Below are 22,632 nucleotides of genomic sequence, written 5' to 3' on the forward strand. Positions count from 1 at the left end.
TGAAACTCTTTCTCTCCTACTCCCTCTGCCCCTCCCTCTGCTCACATGCATGTGCTCTCTTTCTCTCTCTCTCTCTCTTTAAAAATAAATGAATAAATCTTAAAAAAAAAAAAAAGAAAGAAAAAAAAGAATGTGAAACTTCACTGGTGAAAAAGAACCTTCATAAGCCAAAAGGTGTTCATTCCCCCAAACTTGGGACTGTCTTATCTCTTGTTTTTTCCTGAGTCTCACAGGACTCTCACCCACTCCTTTCCTGCCTCAGTGCCTTCATAAATGCAGGACTCCCCTGGGTTCCTAACAGGCTGTCCAGAACCATGAAGGGTCTGTATTTCACCCTACGTGTTGTAAGAAGCAGCCTCCCGTGGCCTGATAGACTCAGGCATAAGACACAACACTTGTGGGTCAGAGATGAAGGACTAGTTATCCCTCACAGCAGTAGCAACAGCTAGAATATTGATGTCTTGCCCCGATTTCCTGAACCCCCTTTCCCAAAGAGCTGGAAGATACCTGCACGCTCAGTGGGTTGCATTACAGAAGCTAAGGGAACCGCAAAGGCCATGCCTGTCCTTCGTGGACAGGGAGACACATCTATCTTGCATGGCTGTTCTCTAAACATCCTTGAAGACATAGTCTAGGATGAAGAGTAATCTGTGCCTTACAAAATGTTCAGAAATATGAGAGACCCAGGTGGAGCTCTCTCCTAGCAGAGGCAGCTCCTTGTGTCCTTGGGACTTGTCGGGGTGAGTGTGAAATGAAGGAAGAATCTTCCATTAACCTTTTCAGGAAGTATTTCATAAACTTTCTAAAGGTCCTTGGTGATCCTCATGTAAGAGTCAGATGTTGGAAAACAATTATAGAAATGGCTAGGCTGGGTGGCTCAGTGGTTGAGCGTCTGCCTTTAAAAAAAAAAAAAGATTTTATTTATTTATTCATGAGAGACACACAGAGAGAGAGGCAGAGACACAGGCAGAGGGAGAAACAGGCTCCATGCACCCGGGAGCCCGACGTGGGATTCGATCCCGGGTCTCCAGGATTGTGCCCTGGGCCAAAGGCAGGCGCCAAACTGCTGCGCCACCCGGGCTGCCCAAGCGTCTGCCTTTGGCTCAAGTCGTGATCCTGGGATCGAGTCCCACATCAGGCTCCCCACAGGGAGCCTGCTTCTCTCTCTGCCTGTGTCTCGGCCTCTCTTTCTGTGTCTCTCATGAATAAATAAAATTTTTAAAAATCTTTTAAAAAGAGGGATCCCTGGGTGGCGCAGCGGTTTGGCGCCTGCCTTTGGCCCAGGGCGCGATCCTGGAGACCCGGGATCGAATCCCACGTCGGGCTCCCGATGCATGGAGCCTGCTTCTCCCTCTGCCTGTGTCTCTGCCTCTCTCTCTCTCTCTGTATGACTATCATAAATAAAATAAAAAAAAAAAAATCTTTTAAAAAGAGAAATGGCTAACAGTTATTAAACCCTCATCAGGTGCTGCTATATTATATATACTAAGCACTTTTACTACATCACTGTAGCTCTATGAGATGATCATGGGGTGCAGTGTTACCTCCTTTTTTACAGAGTAGAAAACTAAGAGCATTAAGGAATCAGTGGGGAGATGAGACTCAAATACAGGTTGTCAGAGTTCTCCAGCCCCATGCTCAGAAAAGCACACTATCTTCCTTTCTGATTTCTCTTTCATTGAGAAGCTTTTGGAGGTGGAGGGAGAGGAAGCCCTGAGATCTTGTTTCACGGGGGAAGTTAGAGGAATGCAGGTGAGGAGGTGAGGAATTAGCTCGCGCTGGCAGACACTTCCAGAACATCGTCGCTGGTCCTTCAGCAAATCCTAGGAGGTCTTCAAGGCAGTCGGTATCCGTGTTTTGTGGATGAAGACATGGAAGCTCAAGGAGGCTGTGAGCTTGACCGGGACCACACAGCTCCTGAGTGAGGAGGAGCCTGAAGCCAACTGTGCACGCTGCGGCCATGAAACACGCCTTCTGTATACACTTGGAAGTATTCGTGGACGTTCACGTCAAGGACCTCAAAGTGCCCTAAGATAGCTAAGCTTCTTAGCTTTCTGAAACAGAAAAGAACATTTTAATAATACACTCACTGTAGCTTTTCACTATCTCCATTCCCTTGGAAAGATAAGCACATATGGGTGATTTAATCACTGCATTGACTAAACCAGCTGCTCCTAGGACCTTTATCTTTCTTTCATAGAAGTCCAAGTGCCAGAGAGCCTCGCACACTTGGGTTATTCACAGCCTTCCAGCAGGCCACTTCAGCTCGTGTTTTTTGCCCCTTCTGTCAATTCTAAAAGTAATTAATGAATCCGCTTCTTCACTACTAGCTCCCACTTAGCACTTTCTGTTTTCTTCCTAGAGAGAGAAATGACTTGCTAAAAAAAAAAAAAAGAAAAAGAAAAGAAAAAACGAAAAAGAAAACCTACACTTCTTAATAATAAACATCTGTAGGCTTCTTTATTCAAAATAAAATCATGTCATGTTGCTCTCGACCTAGACAAAAACTATGAAAACTGTGTATCCATAGATATAAGGAGATCTGGAAACACACGTGCATGCCCCCCTCCCCCCCCACAAACACAGTTTTTCCTCCACCAAGTTCCCTTGGCAACCATCCACTAGCATCTTCCAGCAGATCTTTAAAGCTTGGCGAAGGTGTGTGTGTTAATTTTATTGACATGCTTAATATTGCTCATTACCTTCACAGTTCCCAGATTCTTCCAAACTCTCCTGAGGGAACCTTGTGCCTTGGTGAAAATTTTAAAACACCAATAGAACAGAAGCCTTTTAAAGTGGTTCCTTCCGGTGATTTCCTTACAAACGTTGGATTCTCTGGCCACTGTAGTGTTACATTGTCATAATTCTCTCGTTCAGTGTGGAAGGATGCTCTGTGAGCTCATACACGTATTTACCATATTGACATTGCCATGTTAGAGTCATCATGTACTTTGCCATATCTGACTAAAATGAGTATGTTGTTGGGTTTTTATATACACATTGATTTCTATGGAAAAGGTCTCTAGAGTTGGAGACACGGCTTTTTAAAAAGCTGTATTTAACACCATCTTGATGTCCAGTAACTATTTCAGTTCTTCTGTCTTCTGAACAGCTGGAGCATCTTTCACTTTAAACTGGTTTGAACTTTTTGGAGAAATTTTCCCCAAGGTAACTAATCGTACCTTCACATAGTACTTTAAAGCTACATCTGAAAAAAAATAAAATAAAAATAAAGCTACATCTGAGTGATTCCTGTTACCATGTAAAAGGATTGGGATTATGTCAGTTCACTTTATTGTCAGATCACTTTTATGGTGGGATTGATCATAGGAACATTCTGAAATCATTTTGCTTGAGAATACTTGGTTATTTCTGTAAGTTGTTGAGTTGAATCAGATCAATCCAGTAATAGTTTCAAGATTACCCTGGGATATTTACCGAAATAACCCCTTGATCAGTTTCAAGAATGTAGTCACTTTATAGTTGCTTTTATAGCATAAAACCCATATGGGACCAGCCCCAGAAAGCTTCATTTTGTACCAGGTGCAGTAACAGAGAATGACTTCTGCCGTTTAACTTATTTGTAAATGGCGAGACTTAACAGGATCCTTATCTAGTACGCTTCAGTAGATGGTTGGTATTCGAGTATTACATTTTTCTATTTCCATTATAGAGTGTTTCGGGTAGGAGGGAAGAAGCCATCCTGTTGCTGTAAAAAATAGAAAGTCAGTATCATACATGTTATACACGTATAGCTCATGTATTCTCTCTATATATCAGCTTTTTTAATTGCTGTGTTTTTGTGAATGTTTATTGTGTATTTCAACATTCTTGGCAACTTGGTGATGTTGGGTAGAAAGTTGTTAATGGGATAATCATTGGTTTGACTCTCATGCGTATTTCTTATGGGAGGGGGGGATCCCACTGATTTATGGCCCAGAGATACCCTGGCAGCGTTGCCAAGATGGAAGTAATATAGAGAGAGGGACAGTTAGATGGGGCATGGGAACGGAGGTGGGTGGGTGAGAGAATGTGTTGTATGTAGACAGAGTCTGTTGAGCCTGTGAAGAGAAATAAGCTCAAAACACATACCGTGCAGAGGTGAGTAGCCAGCAGAAGCCACTCATGTAAACCGCACTCAGTGGATGCCTGCACAGATCTCTCATAATCCCAACAAAAGCTGTAACTGTGAGTCTACCGTGGAGCAGCCTTTTCATGAAGTTCCAAGCACGAGTTACTTGCCAGATATTGTAAAACACAAAAAGGCACAAAATGGGATTCTAACTTCCCAAGGGGGGGGGGCTGCAGCAGGAAATTTATCTCTTACATACTTTTTTAAGTAAATAGAAATTCAAACGGAAATACACAAATCATACTCCTCTGCTGATAATTTGCAGGGATTTTCCTCCCAAAATGAGGGAGGAATTCTGCAGCAGATATTATGAGCACAGTTTAATAGAGAGGTGTCAGGGCAGCTCCTGATTCAATCGAGAGTAAAAGGTGTCTTAAGTACAGAATGACACTGCCAAGACCAAGAGGGAGGGAGGGATCAGGAGGGACCAGCAGATTTGTCCCTCTGAAGCACGCCTGCATTGTCCTTCTCTTCTGAGGACAGATTGGAAGTGTTGGCCTTTGCAGAAGAATGCCATACTGAATATTACTTTAAAAAAAAAAGATTTTATTTATTTATTCATGATAGATATAGAGAGAGAGGTAGAGAGAGAGAGGTAGAGACACAGGCAGAGGGAGAAGCAGGCTCCATGCCGGGAGCCCGACGCGGGACTCGATCCCGGGACTCCAGGATCACGCCCTGGGCTGAAGGCAGGCTCTAAACCGCTGAGCCACCCAGGGATCCCCTGAATATTACTTTTATAATCAAACACTCACAAGGTTTGCCAAATGCTTTAAGTGCAGCTAAAATTGGAATAAGGGAATCCTAGTATATACAATTACAGCAGATTTTTATTGACTTGTATATTATATGTACGTGTATATATGTATTATATGCTATATATTATGTAACATACATCTTAATATATAGCATGTTATTTATCTGTAATATATATTTTAACAATTATATATCACTAATATAGTATATGTTAATATAATAGATTATACAAGATATTTTATACAATATATATTATATATAGGTCTCAAAAGATACATGTATAGATAATTTGCTTGAAAGACATGATTCATTAAATTTTGAGAGCAAATAAAATTGAATGATCAGGTGCATATGTGCTATGCAAAACTGGAGAAAATACAAGAAAACTCTAGTACAAAGTGCATTCTAATTTTGCCAGATTGCAAAGTAAAATAAACCTTTTCCTATTTATAAAAGAAATAAAGTAGATGGAAAGTTTCCTCTTCGCATATCGGGCATCCTAGGATGTGCCTATAATTGCTGCATAATTGCTCACAGGGAAGTCCTGTGAGTCTCCCGACACTGTAAAAACGCCAGCACCAAGTCACACGGGGCAAAGTCTCTTAGAGCAAAGGTCTGGTAACGTTTTAAAGATAAGTTCCCATTTGGAAAATGTTTTTTTAAATGATTGTGTAATTTTTTATTGTTTTAGGTAAGACATGAAAAGCCGGCACAACTGCCCTGAATTTGGGTTAAATCTAACTAATCATAGTGCTGGCAGCTAAAGACAGAGGTCCTTTTCCACCAGTTGGCCTGGGGTGAGGCAACCACAAGGGTTCCAGGCAACTTGGGACAGAAGCCTTTGCTGAGTCTGCTGGTGGAAAAGGACCTCCTCTCTGCAAGGCCACTGTGGCCAACCTGGCAAGTGCGGCATTCCCACTCCGGTGGGTTGCTGTGGAGACCAGCCCAGCCCTAAAAAGCAAAAGGAAAGAAAAAATGAAAATCCCAAAATAAAGGCTAATTTCAGAGGATATAAAAGGGCAATGAAAAACAGCCAGAGGGAGCCAGAAACTTCACAGAAACAAAAACAAAACCAAACAAAAAAAGATGGGAGTGCACGAACTTCATTTTCCCTTCCAGACGAATCTGGAGTTTGTAAGGCTACCTTGATCTGAAAGGCGAGAAACCTCGGCTGTTCCAAGAGCAGCTGAAAGTTGTCGCCTAGCTCCATCCCCAGCGAAAACAGCAAAGGACTTCACCATCCGATCTGGAGCCTGGAGTCTTGCGTGTTAACAGGTCAACGGAACAGAGAGCTTGAGGTGTTGGTCTTGGAGTTTGGATGAGAGATTATAAAATGATGCATCCCATCACTTGTTGGAAAATAATAGGGTATGAAGTGTTTGAAGAAGAAGGGGGAGAAGGAAAAACAAGACCCCTCAGTGTTTGCGGGCAGTGTGTTAAAATTGCACTGAGGGCGCCTGGGTGGCTCAGTCGGTTGGGTGTCTGCCTTCAGCTCAGGTCATGATGCCAGGGTCCTGGGATCGAGCCCCCTGCCGGGCTCCCTGCTCAGTAAGGAGCCTGCCTATCCCTTTGCCGTGCACACACCCCCCTAGCTCTCTCTCGCTCACTTTCTCTATCTCAAATAAATAAATAAAATCTTTGGGAAGAAAAAAACTGATTGGATTCCCTTCCGTGTATCTGAAAAGTGTGTACCATCTTCCCTGCCTCTTGCCCCTACCATTATCTTTGCTCAACTTGCTGCTTAACTGGTAGCTTCTCTGAAGCCAACAATTTGAAACAGCCTGGTTGCATTGAGTTCTAAATCTGTGGCAGAAGAAAGGAAATGACTAAAAGATAATGTTTCATTTTCTACCCACAAAGCAGATGTTCTTTGTACTACTTCAAATGGACTCACTGGTGCCCACAGAGCCAAACTCTCTGTTTGCCAAGAGCAAAGGAACCCTGAATCATGGTGGAAGGAGGATTCCTGAGTAGTTGTTGCTTCCTTCTTGATTCTCTCACTGGCTGATGAAACTTTGAGAAGAATGCTCCAGAGGCAGTGGCTAAATTCCTGATCCTGAATAATTCTCTTAGAGTGTGTAGCAAGAAGAGACCTAAGCACACATTCCAGGGGTCCACCCACCCGAGCAGACAGGATTGGAACACAGGATGGATATTATGTTAGTCAGGGTTCTCCAGGGAGACAGAAGCAATAGGATGTATGTTTGTGTAGAACGAGATTTATCATTCAGAATTGACTCATGTGATTATGGAGGCCGACAGGTCCCAAGATCTGCAGCATGATTCATCAAGCTGGAGACCCAGAAGACCCGATGGTGTGGTTTCCATCCAAGGCCTGGCAGACCTGAGACCGCGACAGAGCCCGTATTTCAGCTCAAGTCAGAAAGCAGGAAAAGCCAATGTGCCAGTTCAAAGGCTGTCAGGCAGGAGGAATTTCAGGGAGGGTCAGCCTTTTTGTTCTATCCAGGCCTTCAACTGATTGGGTGAGGCCCACTCACATTAAGGAAAACAATCTGTTTTACTCAGTCTCATTTATTTTTTTTTAAAGATTTTATTTATTTATTCATGAGAGACAGAGAGAGAGTGAGAGAGGCAGAGACACAGGCAGAGGGAGAAGCAGGCTCCATGCAGAGAGCCTGACGTGGGACTCAATCCGGGTCTCCAGGATCACACCCTGGGCTGCAGGTGGAGCTAAACCACTGCGCCACCGGGGGCTGCCCTATTCAGTCTTATTTAAATGTTAATCTCATCCAGAAGCACCCTAGAATAACAATGACCACATATCGGGGCACCCTGTGGCCCAGTGATGTAGACACATAAAATTAACTATCATGCATACTGAGAAGTTAGGCCAGAGCTTGGGAGGAGACCCTGGTGGGTGCAGCTCCAAGGAGATGGTCCTCAGCCATATGGTGTCCTGCTAGGATAGTACAGAAGCTGAGGTGTGCAGACACCACTACCCGCTCTGGCTAGTTTAACTAGACGTATATCATTAAAGCTTTTAGGTAGGCTACCTGGGTGGCTCAGTCAGTTAAGCATCTGCCTTCAGCTCAGGTCATGATCCCACGGTCCTGGGATTGAGTCTCACATTGGGCTCCCCACTCTGTGGGTAGTCTGCTTCTCCCTCTGCCTGCCACTCCCCCTGCTTGTGCTTTCTCTCTCTCTCTCTCCGTCAAATAAATAAAAATAAAATAAAATAAAGCTTTTAGGTAGCTCACAGAAGTTTGGGGAGGATGAGGCTCACAGCCAGAACCGTGCCCAGAACTTGCTCATATGGCAAGACTGAGCCAGGGCCGTCTCGTCTCCCTCCTGCACTGAGGCAGGGCAGCGGCTTGCGCTGCTGGCCCCAAACCAGGTCCATCCTGCTTTGGTCAGAAAAAGCACCTGCTTTTTTATGTTGCTGCTTTCTAAATCAAAACCCAGCATGAGGACTTCAGATTAGCAGAGTCCAAGTCCATCGTCCATCCCTCCTCCTTAGCTACCATGGAGGCTGGCAAACGGATGTTTCTGGCATCTGCCTGAGGCCGAATGCATAATGTGGGAACAGAGTCAAGAAGGGAAGGCTGTTCAGGAGATGCGGGTCACCTTCCCACACTTATCTTCCTTCCAGCCTCCCTTCAACTCTTAGCTCTTCCGGAAGCATCCCACACTGAACTCCATAAACCATAATCATTGGGCCAGTATTCATGCAGGATTTGCCTGTAAAACCAGTGCCTGGTCCAGGTCACAGTATGCTCAAGGGCACCCCATTTGTCTTAGTTTATTTATTTGTTTTAGTTAGTTAGTTAGTTAGTTAGTTTGTTTATTTATTTATTTGACAGAGCACACAAGCAAGGGGAGTGGCAGGCAGGGGGAGAGGAAGAAGCAGGCTCTCTGCTGAGCAGGGCTCGATCCCAGGACCCTGGGATCATGACCTTAGCCGAAGGCAGGTGCTTAATCCACTGAGCCACCCAGGCACCCTGGCCACCCCCTTTGTAAGTCTTCTCCTGTCACCCCTACATCACCTCTACAATCTACAGAGCTTTGAGGTATTTTTCCTTGGTTTTTGTTTGTAACCTCCAGACCTCATTAGTCTCATCTTTGCCATATTTCTTCTCTGTCTTACCTGGTTTAATCCTTTTTGTTCTCTGTAGCGAAAACCCCTAAACTTCTCAAAAACAGGGGCTGTATCCTTTTTCTTCTTTTTTATTTCCCACAGAACCTAATGTCATGCTAAGCATACAGTAAATATTTTCTGATTATTACAGTTCATTAGCTATCTGAATCAGTGCTTTTCAAATGAATTTCAGTAGTGTCTATTGAAAATCATAATGAATAGGAAATTAATGGAACAACAACAACAAAAAAAACCGCACCAAGGATATTTAGGCTATGTACCAGATGATATCTAGAAATGCCTGTTAGTTTTAGTGACTCATTCAGCATACATATTGAGTGCCTACTATGTACCAGACGTTATTCTGTGAGCTTAGAATATATGAATGAAGAAGAAAAAAAAAAAAGAAACACATAATAGCTCTCTCGAAGCTTACATTCCGGAAGAACCAGACAGTTAATAAACATGTAAGTTATAAACATGTTAGAATTGATAAGTGGAGACACTCAGGTGGTTCGGTCAGTTAAACACCTGCCTTTGGTTCGGGTCATGACTTCAGGGTCCTGGGATGGAGCCCTGCTCAGCGGGGAGCTTCTCCCTCTCTGTCTGCCCCTCCCCTTGCTTGTGCACTTGCATGCGTTTGCACTCTCTCTCTGTGTCAAATAAATAAACCCTTAAAAAAAAAAAAAGAGAATTGACAAGTGTTATGCATAAAAGAAGAAGCAGAGCAGAATAGTATCAGATGCACAGGGTGGAGTTGGGATTGGCATTTTAGGACAGTCAAAATTGTGAAAAAAAATTTGCTTTTAGATAAGCAGAGAAAACTGAATTTTTGCTGGATATGAGATAATATAAAGAGGTTTCCATGAATTGGGTATGATAATGGCATTTTGATTATTTTTATTTTATTTTTAAAGATTTTATTTATTCATTCACGAGAGACACACACACACAGAGAGGCAGACACACAGGGAGAGAGAGAGGCAGGCTTCATGCAGGCAGCCTGATGTGGGACTCGATCCTGGGACTCCAGGATAACGCCCTGGGCCGAAGGCAGATGCTTAATCACTGAGCCACCCAGGTGTCCCATTTTGGTTATTTTTAGTTTTAATCTTTTGTTTTGGGGTTTTCTTAGAGAGGGAACAGGGAAGGGGCAGAGGGGGAAAGAATCTTAAGGAGGCTCCATGCTTATCCCCCAACTTGGGGCTCGATCCCACCACCCTGAGATCGTGACCTCAGCCAAAATCAAGAGCCAGATACTTAACCAACTAAGCTACCCAAGAGCCCCAAGTCTTTATCTGTTGTAAACGGAAATATTAATGGGGAAGTAATGTGACCTAATATCATTGTCTGGGATTTGCCTCAGAATGTTCCAGCAAAAAAGTGAAAAGGAAGGAAAAGTTGAATCAGGGGAGAATAGATGAAAGAAGAATGGTAGAAAGTTGGTATTTGAAACTTGAGTCGTACAGAGGGTTTCCTCATACTATTCTTCCTATTTGTATAGACGTTTTAAAATTTCCAAGATAAAAGCTATATAAGACTGATAAATCATTGAACTCTACCTCTGAAACTAATAGTTGATGTTAATTGAATTTAAATTTTAAAAATAAAATTTAAAAAATTTTAGGGCAGCCCAGGTGGCTCAGCGGTTTAGCATCGCCTTCATCCCAGGGCATGATCCTGGAGACCAGGGATCAAGTCCCGTGTCGGGCTCCCTGCTTGGAGACTGCTTCTCCCTCTGCCTGTGTCTCTGTGCCTGCCTCTGTGTGTGTGTGTGTGTGTGTGTGTGTGTGTGTGTGTGTGTCTCATGAATAAGTACATAAAATCTTAAAAAAAAAAAAAGTTAAAAAAAATTTTTAAACAGAAAAAAGAACTGGTGGGCATTCAGGAGGTGACCTTTTTATTTAGAAAAAGAGTGAGGGAGTAGAGGGAGGGGCAGGGAAGGAGAGAGAAAAAGAGAGAGAGAATCTCTGCTGAGCACAGAGGGCTTGAGATCATGACCTGAGCCCAAACCAAGAATCAGATGCTTAACCAACTCAGCCATCCAGGTGCCCCAGGAGGTGACATTTAAGCAGATGAGGAGGAGAAAGATGCATGGAAGAATGTTAGGGAAAAACGTGCCATGCAAAGAAAGTTCGGCACAAAGCATGTTCCTAGAACCCTGGCCTCCTTCTTACTCCTCGATTGGGGGATGGTGTGGGGGACGAGGGCTGGCAGATACTTGGGGGGTGGAATAGAGAACACAGAGCCTTGTAAGTCACTGTCAGGATTTCAAGTGCAGGTCAAACCCATGAGGGCTGCTAAGGAGCTGCTTCAGAGTCGTGCTCAGATGTATTTTCTTCATCGAACCATTTGGGCACCTGCGTTTCTTTGCTCAGATCCTGAGATGGAGTTTGTAGTTAGTGATCAGTGCTATCCAATAGAATTTTCTGCAATGCTGGTGTCCAATGTGGGAACTACACCCCTAGCCACAGATGCCCATGGAGTACTTGAAATGTGCCTAGCTAGATCCAGGAGCTCAATTTCTGATTTAATTTTATTTTGATTAATTTAAACTTAAAGTTCAATGCCCACATGTGGCTGGTAGCCCCTGAATTGGAAAGTGCAGTATTAGGATGGTTGGTTGCACTCGTGCATTTCTCTCCATGCTGACTTTTATTTATTTCCAGCATCCCAGTGATTCTCACCTCAGGACATTTGCACCTCTGCCTGGTTGGTTCCTGGGTGTCCTTCAGGCCTGAGCTTACACAACACCTGCCTTCCCTGACCGCCCTGTTGGGGGTAGGCTCCCCCTCATCATGGCATCCTCTGGTTCCCAGTTCATAATTACACTTGGTATTTATTTAATGTCTAAAGCCAAAAGTTCCTCAAGGTCAGGGGTTTGATCATCTTGTCTACCCGCATGGTGGGCCTGCTGTAAACACTGAAGTGAAAACAGAAGCAGTTTCAGTGTTGTGTACAGCTTTGGGGATGGACATAAGGGGCCTTTAACCCAGTTTGGGGAGGGGTTGGTGAGTCAGGAGCAGCTTCTCAAACCTTAAGTAGAACTTTTAAAGAATGAGTAGGAATGAGGAACATGAAAGTAACATTGTAGAAAGGCCTTTCCTACAAAGATGAGAAGCAGCAGGAAGGAGAGCACGGGGGATGGCGTCTGCGGGCCTGTGGACAATATGTGGGAATCAGGGGTCCTGACCGTGGAGGCCCTCAGGTGCCTTGAAATGTATCCTGTAGGTCGGGGGCTGGCAGATTCATTTTAAGAGCCAGAAGTAAATAATAGCTCAGGCTTTGCAAACCATGAGGTCAAAACTTCTGAGCTCTGCCACTGAAACACAAGAACAGCCTTAGACAATATGCAAATGGCCATGGCTGTGTTCCAATAAAACTTTATTTATGGACACAGATTCACATTCTAGATAATCTTGGTATGACATGAACTATCCTTTTGATTTTTTTCCCCCAACCATTTGAAAGGGTAGAAACCATTCTTAGCTCATGGACCATTCAAAAACAAGCCGCTGGCCCCATTTGTCACCTGGCCATGTTTGGGGGAGGTCAGCTAGCTCCCTCTGGCTTCAGTGTGATCTCAGAGGCAGGTGTGAAGGCAGTGGTGGTTTCTGTGAAGAGGCCAGGCAGCAGGCTTGGCGAGTGATGGCAAGGTCTGAAACAGGACGGCGTTAACAAGGATGGGAAAGAAGGACCTGCCTTGTGACATATATCCTGCAGTCAAAATCAGTAGGACTCGGTGATGGGTGTGCAGGGTAAGGAGTCAAGAACGGTGCCCCAGCTGAGCAGAACCCACCAGCTCTCACTGACCAACGGCAATACGGAGTGCATCTTAATGCGTGTTTAGGTTTGGACCATTTATAGGGTCTTCCTTTATTTTTTAAAGATTTTATTTATTTATGAAAGACAGAGAGAGAAAGAGAGACACAGAGAGAGAGAGAAGCAGAAACATGGGTGGAGGGAGAATCAAGCTCCAGCAGGGAGCCTGATGTGGGACTCGATCCTGGATCCCCGGGATCACTCCCTGGGCTGAAGGCAGCGCTAAACCGCTGAGCTACCCGGGCTGCCCTATAGGGTCTTCCTTTAAACTGCAAAATTCAGAGTAGTTTCAGTAAATAGAGCCTCACCTAGTCCTAGGATTACTCTCCTGGGGAGACCAATTTTGTTTGCTGTTGAATGGATAACCTAGTTCTAGATGTTACTCTAGGAAAATGATATCCCAGCAGGCTGTGATAATCACCTAACCGTGCTGACATTTCCCCCCATCCTATCATACCGAAAGAAGTAGCTAAACGATCTCTTTCAAAGTATGTAATTGCAGAACGTCAAGTCGGTTTCTGGTGTTAGAAGAAATCCCAATAGTAGAATCTAGGACGTTGATTATAGTAAAAACTCCTTTCGCTGTTGGTTCAGGAAAGCTTTAGCTTTTTCGAAATCTTAGCTGCTCTTGCGAAGCAGCAAACAAGAGAGAGCAGGAACCTTGTAATCCCAATTATTAATAAATGTTTCATCATCATAAAATTACATAAATTATCACTGCAGCCCCACAAAGCTACCTTCCCACTTGCCCTGTTCTGGGGGATTTCTGCTGTGTGAGTATTAATGAAAGCAGAGTTAATTTACGTTGTAATTTCACCTGCCACCTGGGAGCACAAAGACACAAAGTTAAATAAGAAAACTCGTGTGTGGCGTACATCCTGAGAATCTGCGTCAAGGTAACTGATGAGATTCGAGATTAACTCAGTGTGTTTTGTAACGTCATATCCTTGCTTTTCATGATGCTGGTTTTATCTCTCTCTGGACATTAGTTTTCTCTCTGAATCAAGTAGCCATGTTCAGCTTCTCTAGCATGGGTTTCTCTAGGAGGTTTGGAGAGATTTGTTTGGTGCACATCTTTAACACCTAGGTCTAGGATTCTTCAGCTGCTCTTTATGGTTTTCTAGTCAAGAACTAAATTAAGTCAGTGAAAAAAAAAAAAGGGTGAATGACTAAGTGAAATTTGCAATATTTAGAAGGTTTAGTATCATAAGGTCAGTGACCAAGGCAACAGTCCTTGAACCAAAAGACAATCTTCTCACTGTGATTGCAAAGGGCCTGGGGTATAAAGTCATTACTTACTTCAGTTATTACTGAAGAGGGATGCCTCCATCCCTGCACTTTGCTTTATCCCTCTCTCCCCTCCGGCACCCTTCTCTGCACCCCGTCCAGGCTCCCCCACCCCGGATGCTATGCCTGAGTGCTTTCAGGCACAGTGATTGGACTAACGTAATGGTAACCGCTGTGTTTATGCTCACCTGTGAGGCATGACGCTGAATGTTTCCATCCTCTGCTGAGCTAGGTGGTGGTGTCCCCTCCACTTTATAGAGGAGGAAACAGACCTGGTAAGGGTAAGTGCCTTGCCCCAAGCTCCATGGCTAGAACTGGGTGGAGCTCAGATTCAAACCCAGTGGGATCTTCCACAGAGCTCTGGAGCTTGTGCCCCAGGCCAGTTCCCAGGGGACCAGCTCTGCCGAGCCTCCCTCCCCCTCCGTGTCCGGCACTCCCCTGGGCCAGACTGCAGTGGTTCTGCAAACATGAGCCTCCCTCCTTGGTCACCTGGAGAGTCTTTGCTTGTCCTCACCCCCTCATCTTTATCCAAAGGCATCAATAGGGCTTTCAGATCTGACACTCAGAATGTATGGCAAGGAATGCCTTAGGAGTGGACCAGTGGACCTATGACACCTGAACAAAAACGGGTTTATCGGAGCAGGGAACACTTCTGATTGTTCTGGAGTGCCATGCTGGCATCTTGTAATCGACATCCACCATGGTGCTAGAGTCTGGTCCCCCTCATCTCTTCCTGGGTGATTACTGAAGCTTCTTAACTGGATGCTCAAGTCTCCTGTCTTGCCTCTTCCCCACAGCCAGGTGTTTCTATAACACGTTTGACTGCCATTCCCTTGTTTAAAATCTTTGTGCCTCTCCATTGCTCTTGGGATCAAGAATGATCCTTTTAGGTCCCTTCTAAAGCCCTGAGTGGTCTGGCCCCTACTCACCTCTGCAGACTCGTCTCGCACTGGACCTCATGCCCCTCACACTGTCTGTTCTCCTTCAGAATCTGTTTGTTTTTCTCCAAGAAGCATGTTTTTTCCTTGCCTCTGAGCCTTTGCATATGCTGTTCCATCAGTGCCCGCTTCGTGCCTGCACCGCACATCCCCCAGCAGATTTCCTTCACCGCTGTGGTTCACACAACTACGGTCCCAGCCACAAAGTAGCAGCTCAGTAAAATATCTCCAGCATGAATAGATGAAAACTATCCATTGCATCTTAGGTTTTTAACGTGACTTTTGATCTGTATGTCTCCTCGATTCGTAATCTGGGTTTGCCAATATTACTCTACTTCATCTCTCTTTTCAAATGTTTACTTTTTATTTTTTTTCCTTCTTGTAAGCTTCTCTCTTCCCACTCTTCAGGTCCTCATTTTTAAAGACATTTTGGACTGCTTTTTGGGCTGGTCTTCGTGATAACCAGCATGGCTATCCTGGGTAGCTCTCGTCCATACTCAGCAGGTCTATCGGAGACTCTGGATGCACTTCTTTGAGCCTGCTCCTTCTGTAGTATCGCAGGCCCTAGTTGGGCCCCAACTGCCAGCTACCCTGGGAAGGATAAAACAGTATTGTGTTTGTCACACAACCTCTTAAAGGGATAGAATTCTTCCCTCACTTACCTGTTGGGGTGAGCAGCCAGGAGCAAAGAGGAAGGCAGTTTATGATGGGCAGTGGTTTGGGGGGGAGAAAAAAAGGAAATCGTGTAAAGTCAAAAAGGAATCTCTCTAACAAGAAAATGTTTCCTGGTTGCAACAATTAATATTTTGGATGTAGATCTAGATTTGCTTCATGCAGCCCACTCTCCACTCCTATCAGCTACAGCAGAATTGTTGTTGAGGTGGGCCAGGTACTAGCAGTTGTTCTTTGTTGCTTTGTCTTTGCTCCAGAGGTGACCCTGAAGGTCCACATCAGCGACGCCAGCACCCACCAGCCCGTCCCAGATGCGCTCATCGAGATTTTCACCAACCAGGTGTCTGTTGCTTCTGGCACCTCGGGGACAGATGGCGTCGCCTTCATCAAGTTCCAGTATAAGCTGGGCAGTCAGCTGATCGTCACTGCCACAAAGCATGCCTACGTGCCAAACTCTGCCCCCTGGAAGCCAATCCGATTACCTGGTAAGGCCATCCTCACCCTTCCCTAAAGCAGAGCACATGGGACAGAAGCGATTTTGAGAGTGGAAGGCAGATGATCAGAAAAATAAGGGTTTCATCTCTGCTTTACTTTTGGGGGCTTCTTATGGGAAGGAAAGGTGGGGTCCTGTATGAAGCAGGTGGGGGCTCTCCCTCAGTTGACATACATGAGGGAATTGAAAAGCCTTAGAGTCTCTGCCCATTTCCCCAGTGTCCTCTTTTGTACCTTGTTGGTTATGGCTGGCAGGATGGCACTGGGGCAGTGCTCTGGGACGGAGCTTCTTCGTTCTGCCTCACGGAGCCAGAGAGAAGAGCGCTGGCCAGAGAGGCAGGGGGTGATGGGACATGGTCTTTCTCTTTCCCCCCTTCTCACCTGCTATGGGAAAACCCACTCCTCTGTGTTTTCTCGGGACTCTTCTCAGTCCCTACGCTTCTGATCACCAAATGTGTGGAGCTTTTTTCCATACATCACGCAGTTCTCAGATTCTCAGACACCAGCTGGGTGTCCTACAGTTTAACTCACTTCTGACACTCTCCACCTGGAGGCAGCACCCGATCCCATGGGTGAAGTGCCCAGTCCCACATGCCTGGCCTCTCCCCCAGCCTCAGACACAAGTCGCAAGTCCAGGCTGTCCCCTGGGGCTGTTGACCCACTGGCTATAATAAATCAGGGGTTCCCAGCCCCCTCCTGGGGTTCAACTCATTAGCCACAGTGGCTCACGGAACTCAGAGAAATGGTTGTTAAAGAACAGATGTCATTCAATTAAATCTGAAGGTCTGTTTGGCTTTATTAAAAGTGATCCATGAATTGGGCAGCATCCATCTCACAAGTAGAGGTGAGCTTCAAGGAGTTGCACAAAAGGGAAGGGTTTTTTTTTTTTTTTTAAAGAGTTATTTATTTATTTATTTATTTATGATAGAGAGAGGGAGGCAGAGACACAGGAGGAGGGAGAAGCAGGCTCCATGCAGGGAGCCTGACGCGGGACTCGATCCCGGGACTCCAGGATCGCGCCCTGGGCCGAAGGCAGGCGCCAAACCACTGAGCCATCCAGGGATCCCCAAAAGGGAAGGTTTTTACAGAAAGGAGGGTGGGGTGACGAGTTACTAGCAAAAGGACTATTTCCGGCAAAGTTACTATTCCTTAGAGGGCAGGCAGGGGATCTTAGGTGGATCACCTCATCTTCTCTTGAGGGGCAATGGAGAAGGCCCGTGTATTGGATTACCTCACTGATGCTGATCCAAAAATTCTTGACTGACCCAATTAAAACTGTATTTCTGGGGAAGGTTGAAACTGCATTTAGGTTAGATGAGGTTAGCGTATGAAGTTCCAGTCTGGTGACTTGGCCTAAGTGACACCAGTTGGGGCCCTGGGGTTTTTTTGTTTTTTATTTTGAACACAGTTTACTTACTAGATCACTGGCTTCTTATGAAGGCTAATAAAGGGACATCCAGGTGGAGGAGATCATATGGGCAAGGTATGGAGGATGGTGTGCAGAGCTTCCATGCCTCCTCTGGGCATACCACCCTCCTGGCACCTCCCTGTGTACACCTGTACACCTGCCCAGAGGCCCTCTAACCTCCATCCTGTTGGGTTTGTATAGAGGGGTCATTACATCATTAGGACTGATGAATTCATTGGCCATTGGTGATCGACTACACCTCCAGCCCCTCTTCCCTCCCATGGTCAAGGGGCTGGGGCTGAAAGTTCCAACTTGGTTGGTTCTTCTGACAACCAGCCCCCATCCTTAGGTTCTAGAGGCTTTCTAAAAGTCACCTCATTAGCTAACCCTGCACTGAAAGAGACATGTTACGAATAACACATCACCTTTATGGCTCTTACCACTTAGGAAATTCCATGGGTTTAGGAACTCTGGTCCAGAAACCAGACCAAGACTGGATACATATTTCTTCTTACAAATCACAGTATTATGTCACCATTCACCACTTGGCAATGGTGGTCTCCCACAGGGGTCAGGATGGTGCCTGACACAGATTCAGCTTGGGATGGGGTAGGTGGGGAGTTGGACATGACCTGCCTTCTGTTCCCTCACCTCAGGCTCCCGTTAGCACCTGGACCACATTATCTGTTGGCATCAAGATGAGATGAGGGATGAGGAGGGACTGAGGGCTGCAGGGAGATGTTGCCAGGGTAGCGTTTGAAACTGGCTGACCTGATTCTGGTGCTCAATCTGAGCTTGAGCCCCACTAGCTTCCTTGCCAATCTCTGCAAAGTGGACCTAATACCACCTGGTAGGGTTGTTCTGATTAAAAAGCAGTTAACATTCATAAACACCCTTACAGTGCCTAAAACACAGTAGGGGCTCAGTAAATGGCACAGCAGCTGGCAAAATACCAATGTCACTGTTCATCTCTGTGCCACTGCACCACTGGACACACTCCACCAGGGTCCTCGTTGCCTCTGGGGACACAAGGGAGCCAAATGTGGATATATCTGCCTCCTAAAGCCCTGGCATCTACCCTCATGCACAAAATTCTCTTTACATTTATTAAGTACCTATTATGTGCCAGGCACTGCCCTGGCCACTGGGAAGACATATCTAGAGACACAGAACTTGCTCCTCGGGAGTTTGATACTTAGTTTGGGAGTTATATAGTCAGCCACCACCAAAGCCACTTCCATCTAATGGGTATGTTCATGCCTATATATGCGTAGGGGATGCTGGAGGAGGAAAATTCAGCCTAGGTGAGGGAATAAATGCTTCCTGGAGGTGGTAGGAGGGGAGCTGAGCCTGGAGGATGAATAGATATTAGCATTAGAAGGTGCTTGTCGGAGGCACCTGGGTGGCACAGTTGGTTAAGCATCCAAATCTTGATTTCAGCCCAGGTCGTGATCTCAGGGTCATGGGATAGAGCCCTGCATTAGGCCCCATGCTGACCGTGAAGTCTGCTGAAGTTTCTCTCTCTGTCCCTACTCCCTGCTCCCCCCACCCCTTTGTATATGCATGTTCTCTCTCTCGCAAATAAATAAATAAATCTTAAAAAAAAAAAAGAAGGTGCTTGTAAAAAACACAGATTCCAGGGCTCATCCATTCAGTCTTGAGACATTGAACCAGAAGTCTGCAATTGAATAAGTAACTCCCCACCCCCCAACTCCACTTCTGGATAAAAGCACTCACTGAAGTTGGAGACCACTGCTTTGTGAGCCTTGGAAAGTGGATTTGATATAAGGGATAACCTGAGAAATATTTGATAAAGGGGATAAACCTGAGAAATATTTAGCAGACAAATGCAGAATATCTCTGGGAACAGGGGAGACTTAAGGGAAAGGATAAAACAGAAGATATGTAAGTTGAATCTTGGATTTCTAGCTGATGATAAAGTGTATAGAACAGGTGGACAATGGGGTTGGGAGACCCACCACTCCATGGTTCCCTAAAGTTGACTGAGTTGATACAGTGGGTTAAAAGAAGTCTCCTTCTTCCCCATTGCCCTATGCATCCTCTCCCCAGGCTGGGCTCAGGCAGAGATGCTTACAGGTGCTAGTGGAGATGGGAGGGCAGGAATGAGTGTTGGGAGTCAGAGCTGATAAGTTTAGTGGAGGGGATATTGCTTTTGAACTACCTCTCGGACACAAGTGTGTTCAGCCTGTAGTTTGAAATGATTTGAGGGCTCAAGGGGTTTGGAGATAGTGTAGTTTGGGGGTCATTAGCATTGTTGAGATAAAGAGTCAAAACCATGAACTCACCAAAGTGTTGGGGGAAGACCGGGGACAGAACCCTGAGAGGTCCCACAAAATAGGGAGGTGATCTTCATTAGCTTATATATGAAGAAAATTGTCTGATTGTCTCCATTTTTCACAGGAAAAAAATTACTGGAAACAACCCAGGGAAGGTTTTTTTTTTCCCCCAAGATTTTATTTATTCATGAGAGACACAGAGAGAGAGAGAGAGAGAGAGAGAGAGAGTCAGAGACACAGGCAGAGGGAGAAGCAGGCTCCATGCAGGGACTCGATCCCAGGACTCCAAGATCACGCCCCGGACCAAAGGCAGGTGCTAAACTGCTGATCCACCCAGGGATCCCCCAACCCAGGGAAGTTTAAATGTTATCTGGACACCACAACTCCACCAAGAAACAGTAGTATATTCTATAAAGTCACCTTGGACCCTGGGGTAGTCAATACTGAGCCATGGCTTATAGAGAAATTCAGGATTAGGATCCTACAATCCTCCTCTCATAACATTTTCATCAGCCAAGCAATACATCACCTTGGATTATGTATGTTTAGGTATGTTTTGGATTATGTTTTAGGGTGTTTAAAGACATATGACTTAGGAGCACCTGGGTTGCTCAGTTGGTGAAGTATCTGCCTTTGGCTCAGGTCATGATCTCGGGGTCCTGGAATCCAGCCCTGGGTCAGGCTCCCTGCCGACAGAGGAGTCTGCTTTTCCTTCTCCCTCTGCCCCTCACCCCCTGCTTATGCACCCTCTCTCAAATAAATTAATAAACTTTAAAAAAAAAAGACACATGATTTAATCTATAATGTTGCTTCATAAATATGGAACTCACAGCCAACAGCTCCATAACTCATGCTTCAACAAAGCTTATCTAATAATGTGTCTTTCCCAGAAGCACCTCCCCGCCTTCCTGCAGTTAGGAACAGGAAGCACTGTGCCTCGGAGTCATTTTAAACAGTGAAATCCCCAAAGGAAGCACAAGAATGTGAAAAACTTGGCACTAGATAGATCGCCAGAGGACACTTTGAGTTTGTGAGCTGAAAGGAGAAGGCTGAGCGTCCCCTTGGTTGACCTCAGCTGGGAACATTTGTGTCCAAGACTTAGAGTCTTGACTACTCAGTACTTGACACATAAAGCATCATGAGGATTGATTGTGGTGTCAGAAATGAATTTTAGCGAGTAGGCACATTTGCGAACCCTGAATCCACGAATCATGAGGATTCAGTGTACTGTAATTACACTTGTTTTGACTTTGTTAACATGATCATTTGAGAAAAGCAACCATTTCCATAACATCCATTTTCTTAAATGAGTCAAAAAATGGGAAGGATGTGGTTTAATTGGAAGGGTTTGGGATGAGGCATGAAGACACCTGGGTTCTCACCCCTCCAGCCCCTGGCTACTCTTCACACATGGGGGCCCACACGGCTTTCAGAACCAACGTTTCTCATTTCTAAAACTAAATTAATTAGACTGAATAATTTTCAAGGATCCACCTGTGTCTTTGATTATTTTTCTTTGCTTGCCTTGTTAGCATAATATACTTTTTTTTTTTTAAGATTTCATTTATCTATTTGACGGAGAGAGAGAGCACAAGCAGGAGGAGCAGCAGAGGGAGAGGGGGAAGCCGACTGCCCGCTGAGCAGGGAGCCCAATGTAGGGCTCAGTCCGAGAACCCCAGGATCATGACCTGAGCTGAAGGCAGACACTTAGCCGACTAAGCCCCAGGTGCCCCCATCATAAAGATACTCTTAACTAGAATCTGACAGAACAGGTTGACCAAACCTTGGTCTTGTCTATTGCAAAAGGCTGAGTAAACGCTTATTTCCATGCATGCCTTTGGAAGTCAGGATAATACTGTTGGTACTGCTGACAAGTGGGCAAGGAGTAGAGAAAAGTTGGGAGGCTCTCCTAAAACGTGGCAAAAATTCAAAACTAGAAAATGCTTTCTTCACTACGCGTGCACACATGGTTTCATTTGCATGTGCATTCTTCAGAGACTTTGGAATGAATTTCAAATCCTTGACAGTCATTCCTGGAGAGTGTGTTGGTTTTACCCTTTCAAGGAAGGAGATGTAGATTGGAGAGGGGGAATTCTAGCACCCTTAAGGAAAGTACCCCTTACACTTGGCGAACAGGTAAAACAAATTCAGTTATACAAAATGCCATCCATCCACAAAAGACTCTAAGTCAACATCTTCATTATCCCCATCTTTATAGTTGTCTCTCTACCAGGCCTGTTGCAGGAGCTTCACACCTGATCCATCTGCCCCTTCAACCACCTATATCAAGTCAGCAATCATGTCTTAAAATACATACATAACATATATATGTGTATATATAGGCAGACACACAACATGTATTATATATGGCTCAGTCGGTTAAGCTTCTGCCTTCAGCTCAGGTCATGATCTCAGGGGCGTGGGATCAAGCCCCACATTGGGGGTTGGGGGGCTCTCCCCCTGCTTTTGTTCTACTCTCTCTTCCTCAAATAAATAATCTTTAAAATATATATATTATATATAAAATATATAAGTACATTGTGTATTATATATTAAAAATATAAGTTTATTATATATTTTATATGTATATAAAATATATAAGTGTATTATATATATTTTATACACACACACACACACACACACACACACACACACACTACATGTCTGCCTAAAGGGCTTCAGTGTCCTGAGGATGAACTAGACACTTCTCCCCTAGCCACTTCTCCCTTACA

The 22,632-nt window shown here is 44.9% G+C and overlaps 1 protein-coding gene across 3 annotated transcripts in view; it reads left to right on the forward strand.

Annotated features, from left to right (window-relative positions):
* The window catches only part of FAM171A1 (family with sequence similarity 171 member A1), a 128,985-nt gene that overhangs the window by 53,931 nt on the left and 52,422 nt on the right, over window positions 1-22,632 (forward strand). For all 3 annotated transcript variants that reach the window (XM_041766148.1, XM_041766150.1, XM_041766149.1), the window contains exon 2: window positions 15,961-16,188. In XM_041766148.1, the coding sequence (XP_041622082.1) occupies window positions 15,961-16,188 (228 nt within the window). The remainder of the gene's footprint in view (window positions 1-15,960; window positions 16,189-22,632) is intronic.

This window comes from Vulpes lagopus, chromosome 8 (assembly GCF_018345385.1).
Source record: "Vulpes lagopus strain Blue_001 chromosome 8, ASM1834538v1, whole genome shotgun sequence".
NCBI classification, from domain to species: Eukaryota; Metazoa; Chordata; class Mammalia; order Carnivora; family Canidae; genus Vulpes; species Vulpes lagopus.